Raw genomic sequence first — 18,654 nt, forward strand, 5'->3', positions numbered from 1 at the left:
AACGTATCTCCAATAGGCAACAAATAGATGCGAGTTTTTTATGTAATCCAGTCTGCTGATCTTTGTTGGTCAAAAGTATCTCCTGGACTCGGCAGCGTGGCCTAGCATGGCCTTGCCTTGAACACTCCGGGATCCCATATGGGTGCTGGTTATAATCCCAGCTGCTCCACTTCCCATCCAGCTCCCTGCTTGTGGCCTGGGAAAGCAGCTGAGGACGGCCCAATGCTTTGGGACCCTGCACACTCATGGGAGACCTGGAGGAAGTTCCTGGCTCCTGGCTCTGGATTGGCACAGCACTAGCCGTTGCGCTCACTTGGGGAGTAAATCATTGGATGGAAGATCTTCCTCTCTATCTCTTCTCCTCTCTGTATATCTGACTTTGTAATAAAAATAAATAAATCTTTAAAAAAGAAAAAGAAAAGTATCTCCTGTAGGCAACAAATAGATGGGTTTTGTTTTGTAATGCAGTCTACTATTCTATGGCGTTTGATTGATGAATTTAAGCCATTTACATTCGGGATTAATATAAATAGGTGGTAATTTGGTCTTGTCATTTTAGCAATGGGTTGTTCATTGATTTAGTCTTCTGTTGTTATTTTACTGGGATGTTCTCATTTGCCTTTGGTTTCGGTGGGCGCTATTCCTTTTCTTTGCCAAGAGAATATATGTCAGTTGATTTTTTTCACATGCACATTTAAGCTTTTCCTTATGTTCAAGGCAAATTCTTTTAACTTTTCTTTACTGTGGAAGAGTTTTATTTCATTCTCAAAGACAAAAGAAAGCTTTGCTGGGTATGTTATCCTAGGCTGACAATATTTTTCTTTTAGAATCTGGAATATGTCACTCCATTCTCTTCTTGCCTGTAGAGTTTCCTGTGAGAAATCTCCTTTGAGTTTAATTGGCATTCCATTATATGTCAGTTGATTTTTTTCACGTGCACATTTAAGGATCTTTTCCTTATGTTTGATTGAAGAGAGCTTGATGAGCATGTGTCTTGGTGAAGATCACTTTTGATCAAGCCTGTTGGGAGTTCTGTGACCCTGCTGGATGTTGTTACCCAATTCTTTCTCCAGATTAGGGACATTTTCCCTTATTATTTCATTGAATACATTTGTAAACCCACTATCTCTTCCTGCACTTTCTGGGACTCCCATAACTCTTATACTTGGCCTTTTAATAGTGTTTTTCAATTCTTGAATACTTTTTTTGGCCTGATCCAGCTCTGCTTCCAGCTATTTGTTTGCTTCCCACTGGTGACAGAAAATATCTTGTAATTTTGAGATTCTTTTGTCTCCTTCATTCTATTTTGGAGACTCTCCATTGTACTTTTAATTTGCTTCACTGTATACTTCATTTCTGATATGTCAGCTTTCATTTGATTCATTTCAAGTGTGACATATTCCTTAAATTCCTTGAACGTCTGCTTTACATGTTTCTCATTGTTGATCAGAAGCTTTAAAGTGGGTTTTCTGAATTCTTTGTCCCCCATTTTCTCTATGTCTTCTTCAGTTGACTCTGAAGTTGGCAAAGGATTTTGCTCCTTTGCAGGGGAGTCTTCAGTAATATTCATTGTGCTTCTGTCTCATCTTTTGCTCTTGGTCATTGTACTTCTGGTTAGCAGAATCTTCTCCTTGGGGCAGGTGTTTAAAGTTTTGTCACCCACAGGTCTACAGTTTGCTTTTGCTTATTGCAGTTGGTAATGGCTGTTTGTTTGCAGTCACTTGTGCTACTCCCTCCAGCAAGTTCCAGGTCTGTGTTCTTATGTTGGATTTCCACCATGGTCTCTGTAGCCCCAGTTCCTGGTTCACCACTCTCCACCTTCTGTGATACTGTGCTGAGGCTGCGCCGTTGTCTCCACAACCTTTCTCCCACTTTTGGTTGGAGCAGGTCCCAGGATTAGGTAGACACCAGGTGTTCTATATAGCTAGGTTGTTGTTGGTGCTGATCTTGCCGGACCATGTTGATTGTTAGGTCTGAGGGCTACACGGACCTATTTTGACCTGTACGATGCCATGGTTGGAATTATTTTCCTGTGGGACCAGTGCAATGCACTGAGCTTGGTCAGTTCTCTTTGTCCCCTGCACTCTTAAAATTATTTGCCACACTGAAAGAAATGTTGCCTGATGTGCCACTACTAGAGGGTTTTTTTAAAATTGATTACATCACGTTATGTGACACAGTTTTATAGGCACTGGGTTCCCCCTCTCCCCCCCCCCCCAGTGTATTCCTCCACCTTGTTGCATTACTACAATACACATTCAGTTGAGATTCTTTCATTGCATGCATTTACCAAGTATAAAGTCCAGTATCTTATTGTCCAGATAAGTTCAACCATTTCTTGGGGAGACCATCTCTGGTTTGAAGGTAGAGCCAGCAGTGTATCATCCCAATCAATTAAAAGCCCCGATATTACATCAGCAACTATTTATAATGTTATGGAATTAATTGACATGGTATTGTGTAACCAGCATGTTAAAAGAGAAAAAAAAAGAATGCAAGTTCTGAACCACATCCTGTGACCTCTACATTGACATTTCAATTATTAGTTTATATACAACTGATACAACAGTCTATAGCGTTGAAGCATGATTTTGCAGAATCTGGCTGTTTTTCGGGTAGTCTAACTCTATAACTCTAACAAGACATATGTCAACAGCTTAGGTGAACAGTTTTAGGAGGTGTGTGCAGAGAAATCTTCAATACCCTAGTGAGGAGTAACTAATCTTTGTGTCCCACCCAGTGAGTTACAAGTGCATTCCCGCTGATACTAGAGTTCTTGATCTGCTGGCTGTCATGTCTGAAGTCCTCTTGGACCTGTCTTGGGTGGAACCTGTAGGATGCCACGTTGTTGTGGTTCACTGAGCCAGAAATAAGTTACTCTCAGCTCAGTGCATGCTCAGTCCTGCCCAATAGCCTTTGCCTCTTTAAATGAAATTGTACCCTATTTGGCTCTAGGAGGCTGACCCCAGGTAATGTCCCTTCCCATATTGCTGCTGGCGGAGGCTGCCGATGGAGTTCAAATCATGATTCGCTGATTGCTGCTGGAGTATCAGTGACTGCACCGCCACACTGTTGTTTTCGCTGCTTTCCTGTGTCTTTCAGTCTCCAGGTACACTTCTGCTGTTGTTCTGTTCTCTCCTATTTCCTGGAATGTGCCCTCTGTTCTTCACTCTGGCTAATATTTCTCCTTCTTTTCTGCCATCTTGATTCGATTCTCAAGGTGACCATTCTTGTCGCCTCAAAATACTGACTCACAACATGATTCAGTGATGTGTTGTCCCTTTGTGTTAATGGATAATTGCTCCTTTTAACAAGTTCTCTGTTGCTGGACAATGAATAGTTTTCTCATTATTATAAATAAGTGACTTCAGTTTTCTTTTTTAAGCTCAGGGTTTGGGCACATGAAGGATTATTTCTTGTGGATAAAGTTGAAACAATATATCAAAGGATCTTGAGCTTTTTCGTATGTATGTTCAAATAACCCCGTGGAAAAGTTATACCAGTGAACATTCCTGCTGTTAGTGTGTAAGTTCTTCTCCCCTTGCCAAGCTTGGGGATTAGGATGTGACTAAAGTTCATACTAAGGAAATCTGGTCTGCATTAATTTTGAAGAAACCATGATTCTCATTGCTTTACAGAGAGCATTTCATCTTTTATAGATTGACCCATGCGCAATAATTACAGGTTTCTTCACAGTGTTGCAGAAATCCTTCCATTAACTTTTTTTTTTTTATAAAGATTTATTTTTATTATTTTTTCATTGGAAAGGCGGATATACAGAGAGAGGAGAGAGAGAGAGAGGAAGATCTTCCGTCCGATGATTCACTCCCCAAGTGAGCGCAACGGGCCGATACTATGCCGATCCGAAGCCAGGAGCCTCTTCCGGGTCTCCCGCACGGGTGCAGGTTCCCAAAGCTTTGGGCCGTCCTCCACTGCTTTCCCAGGCCACAAGCAGGGAGCTGGAAGGGAAGCGGGGCTGCCGGGATTAGAACCGGCGCCCATATGGGATCCCGGGGTTGCAAGGCGAGGACTTAACCACTTGCGCCACCGCGCCGGGCCCCCTTCCATTAACTTTTGCATTTACCACTTCATTTAAGATCTTTAAATAGTTCTTAGGCTTTTCAACTCTTATGCTATTAAAAGTTTGATTTGTGGGCTGACACCATGGCTCAACAGGCTAATCCTCTACCTTTCAGCATCAGCATTATATATGGGCACCAGTTCATATCCCAGCTGCTCCACTTCCCGTCCAGCTTCCTGCTTGTGTCCTGGGAAAGCAGCAGAGGATGGCCTAAGTGTTTGGGTCCCTGCTTTCACATGGGGAGACCCAGAGGAAGTTGCTGGCTTTTGGCTTAGGATCGATTTAGCTCTGGCCATTGTGGACACTTTAGGAGCTAATGTCCTTGGGAGTGAAATCAGCAAGCGGAGGATCTTTCTCTCTGTTGCTCTTTCTGTCTCCCAGGAAAAATAAAAATAAATCTTTAAATCCTCCTCCCCCACAAAAAATGTGGTTTTGGAGGCCGTTGTGTGTATATGGGGTAATAGAATGTGAGAACTAGATAGAAATTTAGTATAGGTTACAGAATAGTACAGAATAGTAAAAGCTCAAGTAAAAAAGTTACCCCACAAACTTTTGTTTTGTTTTGTTTTGTTTTTTTTGAACCCTTTGGGTTGCAAGTAATTGGCAAGCTCAGACCGCAAAATGGAGAGCTGATTTGCTCCTAAGAGTGAAAATGGCCTATGACGGCCGCATTGATTGACCTGGGGCAGTTCTGTGATCTTTCCATGTCTCAGTTATCTGTAAACAGAATGCTGGACTCTCCATAGTTTGTTCTGGCTCTTAGAGTTAAATCTTCCCGTGCATGTATTAGCAAAGAATTAACACATTACGGGCCCGGCGCGGTGGCGCAAGTGGTTAAGTCCTCGCCTAGCACGCCCGGGATCCCATATGGGCGCCGGTTCTAATCCCGGCAGCCCCGCTTCCCTTCCAGCTCCCTGCCTGTGGCCTGGGAAAGCAGTCGAGGACAGCCCAAAAGCTTTGGGAACCTGCACCCGCGTGGGAGACCCAGAAGAGGCTCCTGGCTTCGGATCGGCATAGTATCGGCCCGTTGCGCTCACTTGGGGAGTGAATCATCGGACGGAAGATCTTCCTCTCTGTCTCTCCTCTCTGTATATCCGCCTTTCCAATAAAAAATAATAAAAATAAATCTTTAAAAAAAAAAAAAAAAAAAAAGAATTAACACATTATGAAGGCTAATCCTCCCAGATAGGAAATTTTTAAACAAATATAATTCTATTGCACATTTGAAACTAAGTTAGAAAAGGTTTTTATGTTGTTTCATTTGTAGAGGATTTCATACAATTTTAGTGTTATTAAGACATTAGTGAGGCTGTCTTAATGCCATTAATTCTTTATTAATTCATTAATAGTTATTTTATATAATTGCTAATCATATAAATTATATAAGCATAGAACATATAGCAATAAATTAATTGAGTAATTCATTAATAATTCTTAATGACATTAAGACACTAAGAATATTTTTGTTATTTTTTAGAGTATTTATGTAGCTTCTTTTATTTATTTTTAAAATAATCATTACATGGTTGATCAGGGTGGGAAGGACCGAGGTTTAGGGAAAATTGGGTTTTTATTTCTTCTTGTTGTTCTTGGGGGAAGGGGAGAAACAAAGGAGAAAACCATTCATGACTTTCCACATATCCCAGTACCCAGGGTTAAATATTTTTAATTGGAAAGGCAGATATACGGAGAGAAGGAGAGACAGAGAGGAAGATCTTCCATCCACTGGTTCATTCCCTAAGTGGCCACAAGGGCCAGAGCTAAGCAGATCTGAAACCAAGAGCCAGGAGCTTCTTCCTGGTCTCCCACATGGGTGCAGGGTCCCAAGGCTTTGGACAATCCTTTATTGCTTTCCCAGGTCACAAGCAGGGAGCTGGAAGGGAAGTGGAGCAGCTAGGATATGAATCACTGCCCATGTGGGAATCCGACTCATGCAAGGTGAGGACTGAGCCTGTTTTTGAAGTACTTTAAAAATCTTGGTCCTTTGATCATATCATTCTCAATCATTGTTCTCACCCATTATTTCGCTTAAAAAGAAACGAATCAGGAAGAAAGGAGTATCCATCCTGTGACTCCTAGTTCACAATTATTACAACCAATTCCAGCACAAGGACTCCTAGGAGAAGCTTCCCTTGGGAAGTTTTCCTGTCCATAGTGCTAAGACAGCAGTGCCCATAGGCGCTGATCTTGAGCATTTAATGCTCACAGATAAATAGCAGTGTCCAGGAACCTGCTGGCCGAGAACACTGGGCTTTGCCAGGAGCATTTCTTAAAATTCTGACTGCTGTAGGGAAATTCAGATGTTGACACTTAGTTCTGTATACTGTGAAATCAAACGGAAGTCAATGTTCTCTCAGGCTGCCTTGACTTAAAAAATATATATATATGTATGTATATTAAAAAAACACACACATATATATATATATGGGGACTGATAAGAAATCCTTTTTATGTTTTATTTTTATCCCCTTGTCTTTGCTAAATTATGCTATTTGGAGTTCAGTGTGTTTCCTTGAAATTTTCTGCAGAAAACATAAATGTCCCTCAGAAACTAAGCTGTTATTCTGAAAAAGGTCTTAAAGAACCAAACTTTTAAAAAATTAAACACTTTTTAAATATTGAAACACTTGTCAAAGTACTTGGAAGTTTGCTTCATTTTGATGATTTTCAGACTGACAGTCGTGGTTGGCTTTTAGAATTTCTAGACAGAAAAAAGTATAACAGAACCTGCATATTTTTCATAAACATATAGGAAGATTTATTAATTTTTATTGGAAAGGCAGATCCACAGAAAGAAGGAGAGACAGACATCTGCTGGTTCACTCCTCAAATGACCACAACAGCTGGAGCCAAACTGATCTGAAGCCAGGAGCCGGAAGTCAGGAGCTCCGTCCAGGTCTCCTATGTGGGTGCAGGTGCCCAAGGCTTTGGGCTGTCCTTGACGGCTTTCCCAGGTCACAAGTAAGCATTTGGATGGGAAGTAGAACAGCTGGGATAGGAACAGATGCCGGTAGGAGATCCTGGTGCTTGAGGAGGCAGGTTGGAGGATGGGGAGTAGGATTAGCCAGTTGAACTGTGGATTCAGTCTTCCCAACCCTCTTGCTCCCTCCATACTTTTTAATTAATACTTCACTGCCATATGCTTATCTGTGGAAATGGGAATCTGTATCAGGTTCTCCCAGGGGAAGAGTTCCATGGAGGAACCTGCCAAAAATTTTGATACAGAGTTTGCTAGCTTAAAACAGAAAAGGTTTATGTCACAGGACAAGTCTGTTGAGGGAGGCTAGGTGTTAACTCCTGCTGATTAATTTTCTGTGAGAACCAGATGGTAAAGCAGGCATTAGCTTAAATTTTCCTGGTTTTGATAATAGAAAAAAGGCCTGAAGGATATCACAGCAGCAGAAAGTTCTCTTACCTGGAAATGTGTAAGCTGTTTCTTTTCATACTGAACTGGCTTGATCAGATCATTGCCCAGCTCAGTCGTAAAGCAGGCAGGAGTTATAGCCTGATCCCTTGGGCCTGGAAGGAAGTGATCCCAAATATTTGGCCAGGTGTGCTAGTGACTATCCTAATTTATTTTTTGACTCAGTCTCCCTCTTGCAAGTGAAACACGTGCATGCTTTCTTCCAGTGGACTCAGATAATGTCTAAATTAAGCTTTGCATGAGGAGATGAGACAAAGTCACATCTGGTTGAACTCCAGAAGAGATTCCTCTTGACTTTTGGACCAAAAAGGACAAGTTATCTGTTCTTCACCGCCCGTGTCCCACATTGCGTAGGCTCATTCATGGTGAAGCAAAGATCAGACAACCCAGCATAAGCTGCCATTTGTCAAAGAGGTGAATGGGGCATGGGTAGTCACTTGGACTTCACTGCCAAGGCAGACTCACTCCTTTTCTAGTTATCTCCTTCATCCTATCTGTTGATTGTAAATGACAAGAGCCCGTTGTTTTGGAATAAGTTCCTCCACCAGACCAAACTAGGTGAAATACGCAGTGGGGCCACTCACCTGCACACCCCCAGGCCGAAATGAAGCTGTTTGTCTGACCTTCTTAAACATCAGGATTAGACAGATAACATCCAGATTTCCCAAACAGGGCAGTTGCTTGGGGCAAGAGAGTGAAATTCCCTCTTGTTAACCTTTAGACACACAAAACAGGCAACTGGAAGTGAACTCATCTGAAGTTAACCAGTCAGTTTTTTTTTTCTCCCCTGTTGCTCTGTCTCTCTAACTCTGAAATGACCAATCCACTATTTATTCTTTTGTTTCTCCCTTTTTAAAGATTCTTCTTTCTGTAAAACCAAACTCCTCCGCTATGCTGATTGGATCCTTTGTTCTGTTTTAATGGAATGAAATGTTGCCGGATTCTGGAACAGAACACCTAAGTCCGTTGAGATTGCTTAATACAATTGTGGTTTTTTGTCCTATGCTGCATCTAACAGGAACACTGCAGAGCGCGTTCCCCTTGGGGTCCAGGAGCTCTCTTAGCTGCTTTCTGCTCCAGAGGCTGGGAGTTCTTTTGGGTCTTGAACAGTTTTGCCAGCCATGAAGGGTGCAGGCTCTTGGGTTCCTGGGCTGTCCAGCTTTTCTCAAAAGAAAATATTTCATTCCAGACAGTTTTTTATGTGCCATTAGTCAAGTCCTCCTTCCCCCACTCCCGCTTCCCACTCGGGCAATATATTTGCTGCCATTATAGTTTTGCTTCAATGTGTCTTTTTTTCTAAGATTTATTTATTTTTATTGTAATATCAGATATACAGAGAATAGAGACAGAGAGGAAGATCTTTCCGATGATTCACTCTCCAAGTGACCACAACAGCTGGTGTTGTGACGGTCCCAAGCCAGGAGCCAGGAGCTCTTCCAGGTCTCCCACCCACGTGCAGAGTCTGAAGGCTTTGGGCCGTCCTCAACTGCTTTCCCAGGCCACAAGCAGGGAGCTGGATGGGAAGTGGAGCTGCTGGGATTAGAACCAGTGTCCATATAGGATCCCAGAGCTTTAAAGGTGAGGACTTTAGCTGCTGACCACCATGCTGGGCCCTCAATGTGTCTTCTAATAGATCCAATAGATGATACCTTGAACTGGCTCTGTTGAAAGAGCCACACTTTACTTTCTTCTTCCCTGAGCTCTTCTGAAAAGCTGAAAGAATTGACTGAGAAGGCACAAGCTTAACTGCATCTTTGAAGAGATCTTATCCCGTATAGAGTGTTAACAGTGGATGTGCCAGCCATTCTATTCATTTGAGAATGAAAGTGCTAAACACTTGATGCTAAGTGCTAATTGACTTTTTTTTTTTAATTTTAAGTTTTTTTCAGTTCTTAATCTTTAAAAAGAATTTTTCTTTTTATTGCGAAGGCAAAGTCCCCAAGAGAGGAAGAGACAGATCTTCCATTCACGGGCTCATTTCCCAGGTGACCACAACATCCAGAACTGTGCTAGTCAGAAGCAGGAAGCCAGCAGTTTCTTCTGGTACAGGGGCTCAGTGACTTGGGGCATCCTCCCCTGCCTTCCCAGGCTATCAGCAGGAAGCTGGATCAGAAGTGGAGCAGACGATTATCGTATTATCATACTATACCACTGCACCAGCTCCTCTCAATTTTTAATTTTTACCTATTGAATAAGAGTAGTTGGCTTTTTAAACCTTGAAAGTCCAACTGTGTGGACTTTATCCCCTTTGCTTTTTGTTTATAAATCTGTGTATTATTTTCCAAGCTCATTTATCTTTGTTGCAGGTTTTTTTCTGGTGTTATTAGTTCTTGAAATGCAGTGACTAGGCATGAATAAAATAGACAACACAGGCTATTTTATGTTTGACTTGCAGACTGTGGCTAGATCTGTTGATTCTTTAGGCACATGCTCTGTTTTACAGATTATCATACATGATTGTTTGGTTTTTTTTTTTTAGATTTATTTATTTATTGGAAAGTCAGATATATAGAGAGGAGGAAAGACACAGAGGAAGATCCTCCGTCCGATGTTTCACTCCCCAAGTGAACTCAATGGCCAATGCTATGCCGATCCGAAGCCAGGAGCCAGGAACCTCTTCTGCGTATCCCACACAGGTGCAGGGTCCCAAGGCTTTGGGCCGTCCTTGACTGCTTTCCTAGGCCACAGGCAGGGAACTGGATGGGAAGTGGAGCTGCCGGGACCAGAACTGGCGCCCATATGGTATCCTGGTGCATTCAAGGCGAGGACTTTAGCTGCTAGGCACTGAGCTGGGTGCCGTGATTGTTGTAGCCAGTTCTTTGCCATTTTCCACTGCCTGTCTTCTAAGCCATTGCCTGGCATTCTGTGGTTAAAGCAGTATTTTACTTCACTATTAGCCATACTGGGCCAGGTTTTCTTACTGTGACAAACAATATCCAAATCTTAGCACTTTAACAGAGCAAAGGTAGTCCGTTGGTATTGTTAAAGTCAAGACTACAGCAATTCAGTTGCAGATCTTTGTTGAATCTTAGTTGTAGATTCAAGCAACACTTCATTCTATAAAATTGGGTACGTGTTGCAGTGGGCTGATCAGACAAGTTTGGCTTTATAGATAGAGAAGGGTTTGACGAAAGCAGAAAGAAAACAACAAAAAGCAGACCTGTTATATCAGAGTTCCTTGTAAGGAGATGATGGGGACAGTACAATAAAATAATAGCTGGTTAGTTAATGCAGATTATTTCAGGTTACTTGTGTGTGAGCATTAGACACTGGGAACTTGTTGTCATGCCAATTAAAACTGCCCTATTTGAGCAATTTGGCTGCTATCTCTCATCCTGATTTTTTAAAAAGCCAGATAAGCAGCTTAGTTTCACCTGGCTGACATGATACTTTTGCATGAGTGGTTCATTTTTATTTTTATTTATTGTTTTAAAGATTTATTTGTTTTTATTGCAAAGTCAGATATACAGAGAGGAGGAGAGGAAGATCTTCCATCCAGTGATTCACTCCCCAAGTGGCCACAATGGCTGCAGCTAAATCAATCCGAATCTAGGATCCAGAAACTTCCTTCAGGTCTCCCACCCATGGGCAGGGTCCCAAGGATTTGGGCCATCTTCGACTGCTTTCCCAGGCCTTAAGCAGGGAGCTGGATGGGAAGTGGAGCCTCTGGGATTAGAACCGGCGCCCATATGGGATCCCAGCATATTCAAGGTGAGGACTTTAGCAGCTAGGCCACCATGCCAGCCCCCTCATTGTTATTTTTAAAAAACCATTCATTATCTTTTATTGGAAAGGCAGATTTACAGAGAGGACAGACAGAGAGAAAGACCTTCTATCTTCTGGTTCACTCCCCACATGGCTTTGATGGCTGGAGCTGAGCTGATCTGAAGCCAGGAGCCAGGAGTTCTGTCCCAGTCTCTCATGTTAGTACAGGATTCCAAGGCTTTGGTCATCCTCTACTACTTTCTCAGGCCACAGGGAGGGAGCTAGATGGGAAGCAGAGCAGCCAGGACACAAACTGGGGCCCGTATGGTATACTGGTGCTTTCAGGTGGAGGATTAGCCACTTTGAGCTATCATGCTGATCCCTCCATTTTTATTTTTAAAGTGGTCTGTTGAACCACCGCATGAGCTTAGTCCAAAAGAATGGCCTAGTGTAATTTTTACTGCAGAAATCTTTAGTAAAGTCCCGTAATGAACATTATGAATTAATACTCAAGAAAATTTTTAGATAACATATGGTTTAGGAAGGAGAATAAAAGGTAAATGCAGATACTCTTTTTTTTTTTAACAGAATTATTTATTTTTAATGGAAAGGCAGATTTACAAGAGCGGAAAGACAGAGATCTATAATCTGCTAATTTATTCCCCAAGTGGCCGCAAAGGCCGGAACTCGGCCAATCCAAAGCCAGGAGCCAGGAGACTCTTCTGGGTCTCCCACAAGGTGCAGGTCCCAAGGCTTTGGGCCATCCTCGACTGCTTTCCCAGCCTACAAGCAGGGAGCTGGATGGGAAGAGGAACAGTTCGGGAACGAACCAGCACCATACAGGGTCCCAGTGCATACAAGGCGAGGAATTTAGCCACTGAGGCATCACATTAGGCCTGAATGCAAACATTCTGTGTCTGGAACCGATATTCCTTTTTTGTCAACTACAGAACAGGCAAAACAGATACCAAGTGTTTTACACACAGATATTATTCCTTCCCCTTTTCTTCCATCTTCACTTTTAACTGTGTATGGGAATTTCAGGGTTAGGCAGATCGTAATGCAAAGAAGACAAATGAAACCATATATTTTACGTAGAACAGTGACCTGGGAAAAATTAAAATGAACATAAAAGAGGTTTACACTTTTCATAAAGGTAAGACATAAACACAGCGAATCAAAACAATTCCTGTTACCACCTAAACTAAAATAGTAATTTTTAAAAAGTATTTATTTTTTATTGGAAAATCAGATTTACAGAGAGGAGGAAAGACAAGAGAGGAAGATCTTGCATCCGCCAGAGCTCATCCGATTGCAAACCAGGAGCCAGGTTTGCCAGTGGATTCTGCTGAGGGAAGTGAGGTTGGAGACCCACACATTTGAGATTCTGTTGGGCTCTGCTTCCCATTCACCGTAGAGCCTTGGACGGCACAGCATGAGCTTTCCAGGCTGTCTCTAAATAAGGCCTGTACAATCTATTTAAAAAAAAAAAATGTAATGGAGATTTGTTTAGCCTTAGATCCGCTTATATCAGGATGGTTCCCTGTGTACAGTCCCAGAGGGCATTCCTCTGCATTTCAGGCCTGGGCAGGGACGGTCACCATGGATTCACAGTTACTGTATCTGTAGATGAGAACCACTGGCTACTTTTAAGGAAATACTGTTGCAGGGGGCATTTAGTGCAGAGGTTAAACTGGTGCTTGAAAACCCACAAGCTTCGCCTCAAATCCCAACTCTGTTTCCAATTCCAGCCTCCGGTCACAGCAAGTTCTGTGAAGCACAAAATGATGTCCTAAACAGAGTGTTTCTTCCATTCATATAGGCGGCTGCATTGTGTTAGTGACTCCTAGCGTTGGCCTAACTCAGCCCTGGGTATTGTGGGCATTTGTGGAGGGAATGTAGGTGGGGCATTTCGTCTCTCGCGCTCTCTCTCCTCTCTGTCTTTCAAATAAACGGACAAATGCCCGGATCCGATGCCTGAATTAAGTCAGAATCTGTAGAAGAGACCAGAAAATGAGATGTTAAAACCTTCCCGGGTACTTCTGACAATGCAGCCGCACAGCCTGGTTGAGAAATTTCCCAGGCAGGCAACTGGAGATGGAAAAAATGTGCTTAACAGAGAAAAAAGTCTGATGCAACCCGAGCTATTCTTTTTAGGCTTTTGTCACCATAGGAGCTATCATGTCTTCACATCAGCTTCTATTATGCAGTCTGTATGCTTTCCTCATTCCTTGAATATTGTGTAGATTACAGTGAATTCTTGATTTACAGTCAGCTCCAAAAATCATTGAGAAGTGCTGTAGGAAAGTGCCATGTGAGTCGGAAGCCAGCACACCATCTCCTAAGACTCAGCATAGCAGTTTCTTTGGGACTGGAGCAGATAAAGCTAGCTAACCAGATAGATACCTACGAAGAGATGTATATGTTTATCACAAAATAGCTCTTGGGAACTATGATGTGTTTAAAATATATGCTTTTAAAATATGGGACATGGGACTAGCACCCGGCTTGGGGAGATACAGAGCCCCAAGAAGCACCTGCAGACACTCACTCATCTCTCTTGGGTTCTTAGGCCGACTGACTGAGTAGCATGCAGGCAGAGCTGTGGATACCATTTCTGTTATGAATTCCTTTCTGCCTGTATCTTTAATTTAGGCACGTATAGTTGAATTTGAGTCAATGAATTTTACATGTACATGAGATGTGCATTTTCTTACTTATTATTCAGTAAATGGGCATTTCTTTGCATATGTACACCTTAGCATCTTCCTTTTTGTCCACTAGCATTCCCATGGTTTGGCATGGATATCGGTGGAACTCTGGTTAAATTGGTCTACTTTGAACCAAAGGATATCACGGCTGAAGAGGAGCAAGAGGAAGTGGAAAACCTAAAGAGCATCCGGAAGTATCTGACTTCTAATACTGCTTATGGCAAAACTGGAATCCGAGACGTCCACCTGGAACTGAAAAACCTGACCATGTGTGGGCGCAAAGGGAACCTGCACTTCATCCGCTTTCCCAGCTGTGCCATGCACAGGTTCATCCAGATGGGCAGCGAGAAGAACTTCTCCAGCCTCCACACCACACTCTGTGCCACTGGAGGCGGGGCTTTCAAGTTTGAAGAGGACTTTAGAACGGTAAGTTGGGTTTGCCCTTGAAATGGGAAAGCCTCTCCCGTGTCCACAGCCATAGAATCTCATGACTGCTGCCAGCCTGGGGACTTTGGACAAATCTCTACCCTCTGCAGTTCAGTTTCCTCATCTACATGAGAATAAAAGTAGCTCCCATGGAATGTGGCTGATGCATGGAGGATTGAATGAGATAATGTGTCCCTAGCAGTTGATGAATAACATGTACCTGGCGTCTAGATGCTGTCCCTGTCACATGTTTTCTGCTGTGTCATTTACTAAGGACAAAATGACATAAGCCTCCTTTTGAAGCAGTTCAGTTAGAATTTTCTACAGACTTAAAATGGAATCATGATATAGGGTCATTTTTGTTTAAATTCAAAATTATTTGGTTTTCTTTAAATTGTATGCAGTTGCAGGATGCAGTACAAGAATTTAATGCATGTCTGCAATGAAGCTAGAGTTACAGATGTGTAGGCTGAGGCCCCATTGATGGCCTTCTACAAATCCTACTAAGACCACCCCGTCTACCCATTTGTTCTCATAAGTGTCTTTTTTCCCCCCTATGGATATCGTTCAGAAGTTTTTCTCACACACAACAAAATTATCTTTGATATTATTTGTAGGCGAATACCTTCTTTGTTCAGCACCATGTCAGGATTGTGGTTCTGTGTAGGAAGGGTAATGCTATATTCAGAGTAGCAGATACAGCAATTCTGCATTCCTGATCCGAAAGATAGGGCTGGGTAATGTGGAGCCCAAGGTTTCCTTGGCATTCTGCTAAGACCTACCTTTCCAATTTCCACATCTTCTGCAGTCAAGATAGTACTCTGTCTATTGTCTGGCCTCATCTCATAGGATAAAATGAAACTAAAATGAAATAAATGATATATGTAGATTGAGCTCAGAAGGAAAAGGGAACTAGATAAACACATGTAGGTTGAATGTGGGAGAAGGAAAGGTTGAAAGATTTGGGGTTCATTTTACTGAAATTTGAACATACATTTTCTCAAAGGTTATGGTACAGATTGCTGCCATTTTATCATGGAACTAATGCTAACCCAGTCTTGGTGTAAAATCTTTTATTAATGCCTCAGTGTGTTGTTCATGGTACTTAAACTATACTTGCAAATCTTATTGATGTCATCAGAATGTAGCACAGCATTTTCCTCATTTATAATAGTTAATTAGTTTTGGTAGGAGCTAGCAGCAGAATCTGGGAGCCTCATTCTAAGCAAGATGGATCATTTTCAGATTTTTGACTTTTTTTTTTTTCATGTCTCATTTCCATACCGTATGATGTACCGTTTAATTTCCATACCGTATGATGTACCGTTTATTTAAAGGACCTATGGTGTCATTATCCCACCAAAGGAACCTAATGACCCAAGAATCATGAAACTGAGACTGACATCTGTGGACATAGGAACTAAAATCGGGCCATCTGGGAAAAGCTCTGGTCCTGTTTCTGCATTTAAAATTTATTTATTGTTTAACTTGAAAGGCAGAGAGAGACAGAGCTTTCCCATCCACTGGATGTGCATGAGCTCCAAACTGAAATTGGGAGTGGAGCTGGGACTCTAACCAGGTAATCAGATAGAGGATGCAGACACTACAAGTTCTGTCTTAACCTTCTGCCCATTGTTTCTTTGTTTAAATATATGGGTGGCTTCAGGTAAGACATGTCCTGTTTGTGGGCCTTGATTTTATTATCTGGAAAATAGGGGCAGTAAGGTGGTGAGAAGAGGGAGAGCTTCTAGGATGTCAGAAGTGAAAGTGACCTCAGGAGATGGGCAGGTTATAGCAAGCACTGTTGTGCTACTGGATGAAAAAAACTAAAGTGTAGAGAGTGGTTAAGATTTTCTAGCACTAGCATTGTGTTTCCTAGTAAGGACTGTGTCTGTGGCTCAATGCTGATTCAGAAATGCTGGCTACTCCTCTCTAGGAGTGTCATGAGTTCCCCAGGGGCCTGAGGACATGCTATGTCTCTGTTTCTACTGGAAAGCCTGAAGTGAACTCACTTGGGAGGGGATGTATACAATCCCCGTGGATGCTTTAGGTTAGTGTATGTCCTGGGAAGAGGTTACTCAAGATGTCTTGCCCTGAATAGGTGGAGTTTCTTAAGGCTCTGAAGTGAGCAAGAAGATAGCGTCTGTCAAGCACGGTAGGCACTTGCAGACCAATGAGTAGACTGGAGCAGCAGCCAAGAGCCTGGCCAATCCATCTATACAAGACAAGTGCATGGACTGTCTTTGGTTTCCGTGCTCAGTCTGGGCCAAAGTGAAGAGAGAATTGAAAACCACAGTTCTGGGCCCGGCGCGGTGGCGCAAGTGGTTAAAGGTCCTCGCCTTGCACGCCCGGGATCCCATATGGGCGCCGGTTCTAATCCCGGCAGCCCCGCTTCCCTTCCAGCTCCCTGCCTGTGGCCTGGGAAAGCAGTCGAGGATGGCCCAACGTTTTGGGAACCTGCACCCGTGTGGGAGACCCGGAAGAGGCTCCTGGCTTCGGATCGGCATAGTATCGGCCTGTTGCGCTCACTTGGGGAGTGAATCATCGGACGGAAGATCTTCCTCTCTGTCTCTCCTCTCTGTATATCCGCCTTTCCAATGAAAAAATAATAAAAAATAAATCTTTAAAAAAAAAAAAAAAAGAAAACCACAGTTCTCTTCCCAGGAAGCGATGTGCCTGGATCTTTCTAGACATAACAGGCATGATAAGATTTCACCTCCCTTTCCTACAGGTTCACTCAGCCACTCAGAGATCCCTCTTATCCTGCTCCTTCTGTGTGTGAAACAAAACTGTCAACCTCCCACCCCAAACTTAGATTCCACTGGAGGATGATAGCTGATAATCAAACAAACCAGTGAATATAGAAAGTATCAAAGGTGTAAAGGTGTTAAGTGCTACAAAAAGGGCGGGGGGGGCAGGGAAAAGCATAGAAAATGAGGAGCGTTGGGAGGGTCTTTGTATACTCAGGTTAACATTCAAACAGGGACCCAAACAAGTCATAGAGCAAACCATGCTGGCAGTAGGGGGAAAGTATGGGAGCACACTGAACAGGTGTCTGAAATCCAAGCTCTCTGCCTCACTTTCCAGCACAGAAAGTTGAAGTTTCATGGTTAGTTATAAAGGATCGTAGTGTACTTCTGTATATGCTAAGTCGTTTGTCAAACAGTAAAGCAATGTGTATGTATACCTGTAAGTTCTTATTCTTTTTATGTCATAAAGTCACTGTTTTTGGTGTAACATAAGCTTTCAGATAGAAATGGGCAAAGTCCCTTGAGCAATTAGAATGAAGTATGAGGTGTTCCACAGATCCCTAAATAGCTAGCCATGGTTATACATAATGGTTATACCCTTTATATATAGTCAGTGTACTAAATCCTTAGATAACATGAACTATCCGTCATCCAATTTAAAATGAACAAGAGCCAGCAACCGTAAGACAAGTATTAAATCAGACCTCGGTGCAGAACACTTTCATTTGAGCAAAGCTGATTTCGTTCTTTACCTGTCTTATTTTTGTTCCTTCATTCCATCCATCAAAAGACAAATTTGCAATAATTTAGTTTAATGACTTTTTTTTTAGATTTATTTATTTTTATTGGAAAGGCAGATATACAGAGAAGAGGGGAGACAGTGAGGAAGATTTTCCACCCATTGATTCACTCTCCAAGTGGTCACAACAGCCATAGCTGAGCCAATCCAAAGCCAGGAGTCCAGAGACTCTTCCAGGTCTCCCACACGGGTGCAGGGTCCCAAGGCTTTGGGCTCTCCTTGACCGCTTTCCTAGTCCACATGCACCAGAATGGATGAGATGTGGAGCAGTTAGGACTAGAACCAGTGTCTGTTTGGCACGCTGGTGCTGCATGTGGCAGCTTAGCCATAATTGAGCCATAGTACTGGCCCCAAGAAAGAGGAGATGTCACGATGCCAGTTGAATCTGATCTGTCTGGGCAGTATGATATCTGCCTAATATTTGTTTCTAGGAATGTCAAATTGTTTCTACCTGGTGTTGAGAAATGTCAGTGTGTGGGAATCCAGTTTGAACTTTAGCCTTGTTAGTTGGAACACAGTGGAGAACCTTAGTCTAAAACAGTGAGTTGTGTTAATTTTTAATCAATCTTTCCCTTACTTCTTCCTCTGTCTTCCCTCCCTCCCTTCTTCATTTTAACATTTTAGTATCATGTCACATTGGAAAAGCTTGTGTTTATAACAGCTAATATTAGAAGTTAAAATGGCTGGGACTGACATGATGGCTTAATTGGCTTATCTTCCATTTGCAAGCATTGGCATCCCATATGAGGACCAGTTCA

At 42.5% G+C, this 18,654-nt stretch overlaps 1 protein-coding gene across 2 annotated transcripts in view; it reads left to right on the forward strand.

Annotated features, from left to right (window-relative positions):
* The window catches only part of PANK1 (pantothenate kinase 1), a 58,615-nt gene that overhangs the window by 17,741 nt on the left and 22,220 nt on the right, over positions 1–18,654 (forward strand). For both annotated transcript variants that reach the window (XM_040975733.1, XM_040975734.1), the window contains exon 2: positions 13,995–14,347. In XM_040975733.1, the coding sequence (XP_040831667.1) occupies positions 13,995–14,347 (353 nt within the window). The remainder of the gene's footprint in view (positions 1–13,994; positions 14,348–18,654) is intronic.

Source organism: Ochotona curzoniae, unplaced genomic scaffold (assembly GCF_017591425.1).
Source record: "Ochotona curzoniae isolate NIBS_2020 unplaced genomic scaffold, NIBS_Ocur_1.0 contig_2692, whole genome shotgun sequence".
NCBI lineage: Eukaryota > Metazoa > Chordata > Mammalia > Lagomorpha > Ochotonidae > Ochotona > Ochotona curzoniae.